This window comes from Colius striatus, chromosome 1 (assembly GCF_028858725.1).
Source record: "Colius striatus isolate bColStr4 chromosome 1, bColStr4.1.hap1, whole genome shotgun sequence".
NCBI classification, from domain to species: Eukaryota; Metazoa; Chordata; class Aves; order Coliiformes; family Coliidae; genus Colius; species Colius striatus.
In genome coordinates this window covers 165,279,333-165,291,812 of record NC_084759.1, presented here as the reverse complement: position 1 = coordinate 165,291,812, position 12,480 = coordinate 165,279,333, and the positions used below count along the sequence as shown (strand labels likewise).

At 35.6% G+C, this 12,480-nt stretch overlaps 1 protein-coding gene across 1 annotated transcript in view; it reads left to right on the top strand.

Annotated features, from left to right (window-relative positions):
• OTOGL (otogelin like) overlaps window positions 1-10,494 on the top strand; it is a 97,197-nt gene extending 86,703 nt beyond the window's left edge. The window contains exons 53-58 of the mRNA XM_062016903.1: window positions 274-452; window positions 757-861; window positions 1,624-1,743; window positions 3,575-3,620; window positions 7,715-7,794; window positions 10,294-10,494. Of these exons, the coding sequence (XP_061872887.1) occupies window positions 274-452; window positions 757-861; window positions 1,624-1,743; window positions 3,575-3,620; window positions 7,715-7,794; window positions 10,294-10,494 (731 nt within the window). The remainder of the gene's footprint in view (window positions 1-273; window positions 453-756; window positions 862-1,623; window positions 1,744-3,574; window positions 3,621-7,714; window positions 7,795-10,293) is intronic.
• Window positions 10,495-12,480: the final 1,986 nt, after the last annotated feature.

Below are 12,480 nucleotides of genomic sequence, written 5' to 3'. Positions count from 1 at the left end.
AAAGTAACAAGAACATATGTGGTTTTTTACTTTCATAGTAGGAACACTGTCAATTTTAGGCAGTTTTGCATTCTGTAGCATTTTCTTAAGCTGAATTATACCTCCTTCCCACCTTGTTTGGTTATTAAAGCCACAAACCAATCAATTTTAAAAGTTAAAAAAACTTTTGCAGAGCACAGGACTTTGCCCTACTTTCATCTTCCAAGTGATTCTGTTAATTTTCTCAGTGAATTTTTTCCACCCTCTGGTAACATCTATTTCTTTTGGTATTAGAGAAGGATGATGTATGCATCTTCCAAGAGGTCACAGTACTGAATCCTGGACAGTCAGTTATTCAGTACTTGGATGAAGACCTGTGTTACACTGTACAGTGTTTACAAGACAAAGATCATAACACAGGATACAATGCCATGAATTTCACAATGGTGAACTGTTCCCAGCAGTGCGAAGCTGTGAGTATTCTTAAAATACAGGAACGATACAACTTGTGAACAATAAAGAGTCAAAGCAGAAACTTTTGCTAGTCTTGTTTGCTCAGCAAGATCCTGAGAACTTAACAGTGCTGATGTGTATCTTGCATCTCCAGGATTATTTTGAGAGGCAATTTCTAGCATCACATGTAAATATCTCCATTTCTATATGGTTTCTCTTGATATCTTTAGTGTTGGAAATCACTGAATTTTCATACAGTGTAAGTTTACAAGACACTCGGTTTTAAAATGGAGTGGGGTTTTTTTTGTTTTCCTTTCTTTCCAGCATCAAATGTATATTCCTTCCTCCAGTCACCATACTTGTTGTGGTACCTGTCAAAACGTGTCCTGCTCTTTTCATACTGAGAATGGAACTCTAATTGTGTATGAGGTAAGTGCCTCTGGACACAGAGAGAAATTAACTATAATAGTATGATGAACAGGAGTCTGATAGTCATTGCTTAGTTAACACATGCTGTGAGTCTTGCTTCACACCTCCTTACTGTTGGTTTTGCACTTAGGGACTATGATAAGAAAAAGTGTGCTTATTCAAAGACCTACCATTTCACACTAGGTGAATAACATTTCATTTTATTGGTTGTAATATTTTCTACAAATATATGGGAATGCCATCATTTACTCAAGAGTGGATATGCTCCAAGTGCATGGTAGGGTTCAAATTGTGACTCTAAGTCACGTGCTTTGATTTAGATGCGTTGGGAGCTCCTAAGTTGACATCAGGATGCCTATATCCCTGTCTTCCTGAGGCCACTCTTCTCATTCTAGGTTCTACAGGGAGGAAGTGTGCAAACCGAAGCACTGGGGTTCAAGGTCCTGATGGTGTGTTGCAGCATCCACATAGAGGGAAATTTAGATGTGGCCATGACTTGGTTCATGCTTCCCATTGCTTTCAGTGCAAAAGAAATGATTGGACATTTTTTCTGGTACAGAGCCGTTTCCTTCCACACTAGAACACCCATGCAGGAAGGAGCAGCCAGTGGTAGTCATAGGATGGTCTTTCTATTTCCTGCCTGTGGGTGGTCTGCAACAAACTTTTCACTCCAGAAGGCATCACTTTTACAGACATTTGAGGTTGAAGATAAAACCAAAATGTTTTGTCTTTCCTGATAATGTTTTTGTTTTATATACTCAGGAAGGAAGCACCTGGAGCTCCAACTGCACCAACTACAAGTGTGCAAAGACTGTTGCAGGGGCTATCATAATGGGATCAAGTGTTGTCTGCCCCCCTTTTAATGACACTGAGTGTACAAAGGTTTGTACTTTGAGTGAGGTAAGTGACAATAACCGATCTGGAGTTACATTACACCTGACAACACACGCATGGCTCACGCACTTCCTTTGAACTGAAAAAAGTGGTAAGTAAAAACATGTAAGCAAGCAATTTACAGTCCTGTTTTTTATGTTCCAGTTAGTTTTTGACTAACAAAATATCTGTGAGGAGTATGAAAGTTTGGTTTCAGTCTTAACCATGACCACTTTTAAACCACTGTGCAGTTGAAATCATGCTTGACATACCACCACGTAAAGAGCAGCTTTGTGGAGAGTAAACTAAACAAGAGCCAGCAATGTGCCCTCGTGGCCAAGAAGGCCAATGGCATCCTGGAGTATGGCTAGGAGGTCAAGGGAGGTTCTCTTCCCCCTCTACTCTGCCATGGTGAGGCCTCATCTGGAGTACCATGTCCAGTTTTAGCCTCACCAGCTCAAGAGGGACAGGCAACTTCTGGAGAGTCCGGTGGAGGGCTACCAAGATGGTCAGGGTACTGGAGCATCTTTCTTATGAGGAAAGGCTGTGAGACCTGAGGCTGTTTAGCCTGGAGAAGACTGAGAAGGGATCTTATCACTGTTTATAAGTACCTAAAGGGTGGGTGTCAAGAAGAAGGAGTGAGTCTGTTTTCTGTTGTACTCAGTGACAGGACAAGGGGTAACAGGCACAAGCTGGAACACAGAAGTTCCACTTACACATGAGGAGAAACTTCTTTCCTGCTACAAGTTTAGCACAAGTCCTACTTATCCATTGCATTTCTTTAAAAAAATCCTGATTTCTTCCAGTCCTGAAGAATGTATTCTATCTAAAATGAATGTTGTTCTACTTAGACTTTATGCTTGAGATTTTTCCTTGGATCCCTTTTGTCATCATCTATTAAGATGTTTACTTAATGGTTAAGATTTTAAAGAATGAAGCCCTAAAATTAACTTTCTGAACCAGTCTGACCTGTCTCTCAGAGATATTAAATGCAGAATTGAATCAGTAGCTGAGGAGAAAGCTCTTCTGACAGGCAGCTCAGGATAATTTAGGAATACAGATTTAAGAAACCAAGTTTAAGCACTCATTTAAGAAGTGCTTTCACAATTTATTTAGTATTTTTTCTGTAATGAGATGAAAAAAATCATGTTTGCATGACAAAAAATGAAAGCTTAAGAATTCTTTTGTCTCTTGTTATCATAAAAGTTTTATTTATGATTAGTTTTCTGAGTATGCCCTAAAATTGTGGCCATGTGTTTCTTGCTTGCACCCCTTCTGACAGATTCTGACAGTCTCTCTACTTCTCATGTTCTCTTTTAATTTCAAAAGGACATTTTCTTCACTTTTATACATTTTTAATTTCTAGCTAACAAGCAATGTTAGCAGAAATCAATGACAAAGATTATAACTGAGAATAAGAATTGAACACACCAATAGTTACGAAATTCTGCAGTTAATGTTCTCTTCAAAAGCATGTACGTATACATACGTACATTTAATGTTATAAAGAGCTACTTATTAGGTATTCTCCTCCATATGATCAGTGTAAATCCTTTTACATCATCAGCAAAGTTGCAGAGATTGTTTTTTATACTACCCTAATAAATCTCAGCAGCAGGGAAATAGATGGTAGTGGGTGATACCAAAAGATGCTTATGCAAACTAAGTGGCTTGTTCAAAGGTGACTAGATCAGATCAGTTAAGAAGCAATGAGCTCAATTTCAATGTCAAAGGCCATGAAGAATTTGTGAACCAAACCTTCAGCTGACACATATCTGTGTAATTCTCTTGATTGCATTGGGCACAGTCTTTTTTGATATATTCTCCTTTTATTTTCTAGAATGGAGGCATTGTGCAGACCTATAATGATGGCTGCTGCAAGACCTGTAAGTGATGAAGGCTGCAATATGTGCTAGTTTGGCTTTGGTTTTGGAGGGCTTGTTTTGTAACCTCGTTGCTGGGAGATAAAGAAGTAAAAAGCATGCGGTTCCCTCACAAATCACATAAAATTGTTCTAGTTACCTAACTACTCCTATTAAAAGGTCTTGCTTCATTTGGCTGCTGACTTGGTGATTTTTAACACTGTTGTTCTGGAGTATAACTGAATCTCTCCAAATATAACATGTGTAAGATGAAACATGTTCTCAATTAAATAATGAAAACATCGTTATTGCTAAGCTGACTCTAAAATATTGTCTATATGATTTCCATGAAAAAAGATAAGGATTTTTTTCCCATAAAATTGATTCTTAAAACAATGATTCAGTGACATTTTGAAATACATCTCCAAACATACCAATTCATTCGGTATCACTAGTGTATGTTTTCTAGGGCCAAAATACTGGATTTTTAAATTTGCTTTTTAAAATCTCAAATAGGGAAGAGTTATAGTACTACTGATGTTAACAACCCTTATATAAAATTGAGTTTTTAATATCTGGGAAGTCATTCCTGATTTCTGAGTCTGTGAAATATGATGGATTGTGATGTAAGCTTATGAAAAGATGTCATAATTTGTGCAATTTTAAGAGCCAATTGAGAACAAACTGATTTTCTCTGCAGTTTTAACCAGGAAAGATTTTCTTATTAAGATATATAATTATTTATGCATAAAAATGAAATGCTGTTGGGTAAATTTAATTGTGTAGAACAAGAACCTGTTGAATGCCACAAAATTTCCTCTGCCTCTCTTTTGACTTTTTTTAATGTCAGCATGAGGGTTAAAACATATAAGCAAATTAGTCTTTGGATATTTTTTTTGACAAATGTTTACTTCATTGTATTGAATAAGAAGTCATAGACTTAAACCATATATTGCACAAGTATTAAATAAAATTCAGAAGTATTGTAAATAATTTGGTGATAAAAGGGGAAATATTTATCAATTATAGTTATACAATAGTCTACATAGATCTATCAATATCAACTTTCCAAGTAATTCAAAGCACTGAAAATCAATTGCAAGTATTGTTGCTCTATTGCATCTAGAACATAGAAAATAAAAGCTATATTAATGCAACAGAATAGAACATTAACACACTAAAATAGTGCTAAAATCTTACAAATCAGTATTCTTTCTTTAATAAGGTAAGCTATGTTGAAAAATATTTAACTAACATCCCTTCCTCTCCATTCAGGTTGGCTTTATTTAGAAAATTAGTCTAAAGAATTAATGGCCACTGGTTTTCTGTTGACCAGGAAGATTTTTGATTTTGGCTGTGTTCTGTGAGATCATGGAAGGCATTGTTATACTTCAGAAATACTTGCTGAGGTGGCTGCTAAAAAACCAGATATAGTTCATGTGTTTATATGCTCTTTTCTTGTTTGTTTGTTTATTTTGGTTTATTTTTAACTAAAAGCATGTGCCCTGTGGTGAAGCAGTTAAAAAGAGTATGTTTAAATAGAGCTTGCAACACCTTGGGGTTTTAACGGGAACAAGCTTAAAGAGTTTGATTCAATGCATGCAAAATGAGTGCCTATATTTAATTCTTACCTTGCCATAGACAGACTCATTGCTAAAGTTTGGTTTACAAGGAAAAATCATTCCAGTTTTGTGTTAACCAGGAGAGTAATAAAGTTAAGGCCATCTTTAGCAAGACGTGGAGCAGGTGCAGAGTTTCTAAATTTGGAAGACTGACAGGAAATCTTGTCATCTTTTACTAAAAGAAAAATTGCAGTTGGCAGTGTAAGAATTAATTAAATGTCATGTATATAAAAATGTTTTTATTTCATAAGAAACTTACCTTCCTCATGATTCTGCCAGGTTCTGGATTGGGTCTATTACCCTTTGCCATTAGTCCAGTAGTGCCTACTGGTAGTATTAATTGTGAACCAGGTATTGCTTTTAATAACGTATTTTCTTTTCTTTAATGATAGTGCAAGCAGTGCTTGATATGTGCATATAGCTGTCATCACCAGTAAATGTTACCATGCCCTTAATGATAATGGGCCTAATACTGAGAGATGCTGATCCCATGTTGGCCTCCCAAACAAGTGCTTTCCTAAAGCCTGGTTAGGGTTCACTGCTCAGCACCTCTCAGAATTAGGTTCATCCATTTATGGGTATCCTGACGATGGTTCTTCCTCCTTCTCATTTCTGAAATTGGTTTTGATATATGAACTTACTGTACAGGGTAGCTGTAATAAGAAACATTACTTTAAATAATATCATTGTCCTGAATACTGTTACTAAAAGATTCTAAATCTGATCCCAGGTCTCTGAACTTAATGACCAAACTGGTTTTTTTACCTTAAAATAGAGCAAGAGTGTGTGGTACTTCCCAGTCTTACCTTTGCAGATATGAATTAATGTGGTATTTCTTCTTTATCACAAATGATATGTTTTACAAAGTCATGAAAATGTTGCAGGAGGGAGGGGAACATACAATTACAGTCACACATTAATATATACTCTTTACACTAGAAATTATGGACTGTTACAGAACTGTTCCATTATGATTGTAATGATTTGCTTTTAAGGATAGGTAGGTCACAGAAACCTCTTACTCAAGTAAGGAGTGAGCAAAATCAGCACACCTGATACTGAATGCAGATCCGCTTGACAGTTGAAGGTGGGAGAGAGAGAAGTGTAGTGGCAAAGCTCTCATAAGACATCAGCACTTTATGCGCTGAAATGTTATTTATCTCTCTATGCCTTGTAGAAGTACAAAGATTGTGTTATCTACAAATATTCATGCTGGTGAGCGCCTTCTGATCGGAATATCACAGAACTTCTTTTTCTCAAGTGTTGCTAAGGAAGGAAAACCAAGATGCTGTAGGCCAACAGCTTTGATTGTACAATGATCTGCTAGTTCAGTAACAAAACCTTGTTTGATCCTACAATACACAGATTAAAATCTAGCTGAACCCTGCAGCCACCCTAATTTTTTAGTTGCCTTTTTTAGCTGTGGTTGCAGAATATCTTACTTACCTGGAGCTCATTTCTCTTATAAAGTTGCTCACAAACTTCTGGGGAACAGAAAAGTTGTTTTTGTGTACACCAAATCAAGAAGACAAGTGCTGAAGATGGAAAAACTCTGCTGAGCAGTGCTTAATATTTTACATGCTGGATGTCCAGAATGATTGTGGAAATTATTTTGATAAGTAGTGAAATAGGATATCTGAATTACTGCTGTTACATAGATAGTAATAACAGTCTGATATGGAGCACTACATGAAATATGATATGTTTAGTTGTTTCAGGATTACATTATGATCTCTATTATGTTAAAAAGGGCTTTACACCATGAAGCTTTACTTTTTAAATAAAAGAAAAATTCTCTTATCAGTAGTTCCCAGAATATACCAGAAAACACAGCATTTCCCTAATCTAAATCAGTGTGCTCATTCAGTGTTACCTGCTTCTGTTCTGGTAGTAAAATATGCACTATATTTTGCACATATAAAGATCTTTCTCTTTGAAAGCTTCCTTGGAGGACATCTTTCTAAAAACCATACTGAAATTAGATAGTTTTACTCAAATTTTGAACGTTCAAGTTAGCATCAGGTTGTAACCACACTCACAGCTTTACCTTCTCAAATGTTAAGTTCTAAAAATTTTCTAAAATGCAGAATCAAAATTTCATTTACATTCAATGTTCTTGTTAACACAGAATTAATTCTAGCACTCATCAGAATTACTTGGAACATCTTTTTTACCTAATCACTTATATTTACCTTGCCATCTGTGCAATTTAAAACCATATTACGGTTTTAATATTTATCAAATCTGTGTAGCTTAATGAGCCACTTGATATGTGCCAGCTATAAATCAATAATTCTGCATGGGAAGTACTTATTAATATATGACTCTTTTTTTACCCCTAAAAAATTGTTTAAATGTGGAAGTAATAGTTTCAGTGTGTACATTAATGAAAACAAAGTATAATTATGACAATAATTTAAATATTTTAACTTTTTTACTAGGAAAAGCAGTACAGAAAGGGTATTGATTCAGTATGTCCTTTTTATGTTTTATCAGGCAAAAAGGAAGAAAGGATATGCCAGAAAATGACCATCAGGACAACCATAAGAAAAAATGACTGTATAAGTCAAAGCCCGGTAAGCATAGTCCTGTGATTTATGCTGGGCCTCTGGCATACCAAATCAAGTATTAAGAAGTGGGTTATAGCTATCAACAAACAACAAAAAGTGCTGTCTTCTCAAAAGCAGACCTCTGACCCTAGGAATGTTATCCTACTCATAAATGAAGCAAAATCAGCTGTTCCTATGGCTGGAAGACTGAGCCCTCCTACCTGGAAAAATGTCTGGCTTCAAATGAAAAGCACACAGAGTAATTGCGTGTAACTAACAAAGGCATTGAACTCTTCACCATGAAGTAACATCCCAGGAAATGCTTCCACTTAGGGCGTGATGCAAACACTGCTGCATTCCTCTTTAATGACCTTTACTCTCTGGGCTTCTTCTCCTCCACATAGCATGTGTCTCCATATTGTAAATTCGTGATACTATTTATGTCTGCTTAAGACATCTTATTTCTCAGCTTTGGTGTAACCCCATCAACAAAAGCTAGAACATGTTGAAGCAGCAAAAGTACTTCTCATGTAGCACTTAAAGGAGAAGCAATTAATACAATATCTTGATACGTCCAAAAGGCCTCTGGTAAGATTCTGCTGAAGAATCTAAACAGTTATTAGGGAAGAGGCAAAATATCATCACAGTTCGAAAGCTGAGCAGGTTAATTACCATCCTGATAGAAAGTCAACAATTACATGTCCAAAGTTTAATAGCAGAAGAGTCTGTGGTGTATCTATTTAGTTTTAGAAGAAGGATTGGTAATGAGGGAGTACAAATATGTAGATGAAATTATAGCTATTTTTAGTTAAGAGGCAAAGAAGACTGTGGATATCTTCACAGTTACTTCAGCAACCTAGGTTACGGGACCACAATATGCCAGAATAAAGACGTGGTATTAACTAAAGCAAAGAGGAAGAGATATTTACTCAAGTCTCATAGGTTTTTAAGCTAGCTGAAAAGGACCTTGACCTTGCATCCAATTCTGTGTAAACATCTATCCTGCAGACAGAAAGGCTAACTAAGAGTTATGACACTTAGGTGATAGGATAGGGAGTGGGAACACACTCACTCTAGTTTATCTTGTGAACCAGTGGTGTAGTACTATTGGAGGTGTTCTGCATGGTTATAGTCTCTCCTCATTGCTGCACAACTAGAGAAGTTTCAGAGAGGATAAATGAGAATGTTGGCCAGGTTATTCCATGAATGGCACAACAGATGAAGCCTTCCTTTTTATGAATTTCTGTTGAAGATTCTTTATCTTTCCCTCTACCCACCTTCCAAAAAGACCTACTCCCATTGCACCTCAGCCTTCTTTATCCAGTATCTTCTTGTTCCCCATTTCCTTATGTCTTCCCACCCTTCCCAGAATCCAGATTCTCTTACTCTTCACTCAGACATACATCCAGATTTTCATGTCCTCAAAACCTCTATTCATATCCTCGGCTTCACTTCCTTTCCTCTCCAGCTCCCCCACTGCAAACCTCCTGATTATGGCCCATAAAATAGCGGTACCAACTGTGGCTGGTGCAGAAACACAAACATGTTCTTTGGCAAAATTAATGCTGTCTAACTTTGGATAATGCTGAATACTATTACATTTAATAAATTGACAGTGGAAATTATTAGTACTTAGGACTAGGTCTTTTTTCCCTCCCCTGTCAAATTTCAAGAAAGCTGTAAGAGTAACCTTTTAGTCTAATGTCTTTGGATATGTCTCATTTGTTCACAGGCTGTTTGAAAGGGAACAGATCAAAGCATCTTTAATACACTTCAGTTGCACAAGAAATCAGATTCAAAGCTATCAAAAAATGAGCTAGATCTATTATGGCCTTTCGTGACTTCTCAGCATAACAACCCTGATTAAGTATTAATGAAAAGTATTTATTGAAAGTTTTAATGAAAAAGTATAAATTTATTTTCTGCCACAGAATCAGCTAAGAAGACTCTTCACATAATGTGATAGTGAGAGAAAGCTTGCTCTGCTGAAGTCTAGAGTACAAAAAATTTCATAGCCAGTTTCTGCCCTTGCTGGTCTGTTACTGCGTCTCCTTTTGGGACGTATTTGTTATCGTAACACAGGTAATATTGGTGTGCCCTTACTAACAAGCAGGCTGAATCAGGGAAAAGTTTTTACACCAATATGTTTTTCATCTTCAAGGAGAAGGATAAATTTTCTTTCTTTTTGCTTAGAAGAATTTAACTTTTCAGCAGTGAACATGAAAAGAACATGAATTTAGCTTTACTGTTTTGAAGTGTTTTTAAAGTGAAAACTAAGGATTCAATTTTGGTATCAATCTTTTTACTCAAGATTAATAACACAAGATAAAACAAACAAAAAAGTATCATTTAAAATATTTAATATGTGTCTACACTTGGAATCAATGAAGTTTAGAAGATACAATGATTTCTAAGACAAGTCTTTTTCAAATGTAAAAATGGGGTTTAATCACAAAGAAGAGCGAAATGTAATCCCTTTATCACAAAATTTGAGATGTCTAATTTCAGTTCTTATTTTACTCATAGATAAACGTGGCTTCTTGTGATGGAAAATGCCCATCTGCAACCATTTTCAATGTCAATATCGATAGCCATTTAAGATTCTGTAAATGTTGTCGAGAAACTGGAACAAGAAATCTCACTGTGCCACTACGCTGCTCAGGAAATGGCACTGAAATCATGTATGTCATTCAAGAGCCTATAGACTGCTCGTGCCAGTGGAACTGAACATTACTGTGGACACCATTTAATCTGAAGAATTAAAATGAATTTCCTTTCGCCAGACTCCATTTTTCGACCTTGAATGTCTATAGTATTCTACAGGGGACAAAAAGTCCTCAATTATACTTTATAATGTAATTTTTCACAAATTTAGTAAAGATTGAGTTGTTCATTCTTCAAATTTTCTTTTTAAATATTGACATAATAGAAATAAAAATGGAAATCCTTTTGAACAAGGATTAGCCATCATTTATTTCTGCTCACTGGCTTTCCAACGAGATGTTGGAAGATGGTAAATGTCTGTGTTTCCAGTATTTTCACATTTGGATTGTGGCTTCCTATCTATCAAAACTCAGAATTTTTCTGTGATTCTTTTAATTAGAAACTTCCAGTTGGGAACCATCACTGGTCCCATGTTTGAATGGGAAAGAAGCATATTAGGGCTTGAGAATGAATGAATTCATTTATTAAAAAAAACCCCTAAAACTGTGAGTTGAACTAAAGCCTTTTTTATCTTGGTGAAAAGTCTATCTTTTGTTCATCAAGTAGTTGTCAATGACTAGCCTCTGCTTTCACTCTAAGTCACTCAGAAACACCATGACTACAGCCTGCAAGTACCTGTAGTAATTCTCCAGAGCATATAGTTTAATCATAATAATGGCTTTAAACCTCAGACTGTTACTTAAGTTTTATATATATTATAAATATGAAGCCTGTCTAGGCAAAGGTTAAAAAGTTCAAGCTTGACTAAAAACATCTAGAAGCTACTTCTGATTTCTGATAGGAAGGATTCCATTATATATCCATTTTCCAGTTTTCACAGATACAGAATTGTCTGTCTACTAGCTATAGGACAAGATTCCATGTGTCCATATATTTATTTAAAACCAGGATATTCCACATTTTAACTATTCATAATTGGGTTCTTCCTTTGTTTTCCATTTTTTTAAGTTTTGTGTTCAGTATATTTTTATAAAATACATTAAAACTGGTGTTTGTTTTTTTTTTTTTAAATGCTATTTGGACTATTGAGTGAATTTAGGATTCATACTTCTTGAGTCCAGGCAAAAAAACCCCACAGGTAAAATGTATGTGTTGATGTGCTTGAGTGAACTATTTCTGGGAACACAGGAGTTCCTTCACACAGGCTCTGAATGCCCATGAGTCAATATCTTAAGATGAATATACTCTTCCTTTTGTAAAACACACTGCTTAACTTTATCTTAAAAAACTCTGGATACAACTTTAGGCTTGTTTTTAGGAGATTATTTTGCTTTATAACCTCATTGAGCGAAACTGTTTTAAATGATGACAGTGTTTTCCTTGTCATGGAAACTGTTTCAGAATTAAAACTCTTTTCTGCAAGTCTGAAAACATTTTAACAGACAGTTTTTAGTTCAAGCTGTCATCATTTAATTACAAAAAGGTCACATTGGTTTATACAATAGAAAATAAGCAATAGAAAACTTAAAAACCCTTCAAATCCAAGGCTGTTTTGCTACTTTGGGTGAAAAATCTGTAATTTTTTTCTGTCTTTAGTGACTTGCTTTAAAACTTAAAGAACAATCCATTGTATTATCAGTAAATATTGAACCATTAGAAGGATCACCTAGTAATCAAAATAAAGTGCCATTTTGAGAAAAGCATATACTTCATTTGCACGTTTTTATATTTCAAGTTGTGTTACATATTAGGGCCTAGAACCAAAATATTCTCTGCTATTGCTGTTGGCATTTGTGTATGGAAACTTCTCATGCAGGCCAGAAGTGGAAATCACAGTCATATCCGTAAAGTTGTGAACTCACACAGACAGTTTTTAAAAGAAAAAGACATACTTGAGGCTTTTGGATTTATTAACACAGAGTTAGGAATCGTCTACTTGCATCGAGGGAGTTTGGCCCAAAGTTTGGCATTTGTTAAGTACCTTAAGAGGATTCCTACCAGATAGCATTTTTCTGTATAATGACTGAATCCTTAACATATTTGGATGGA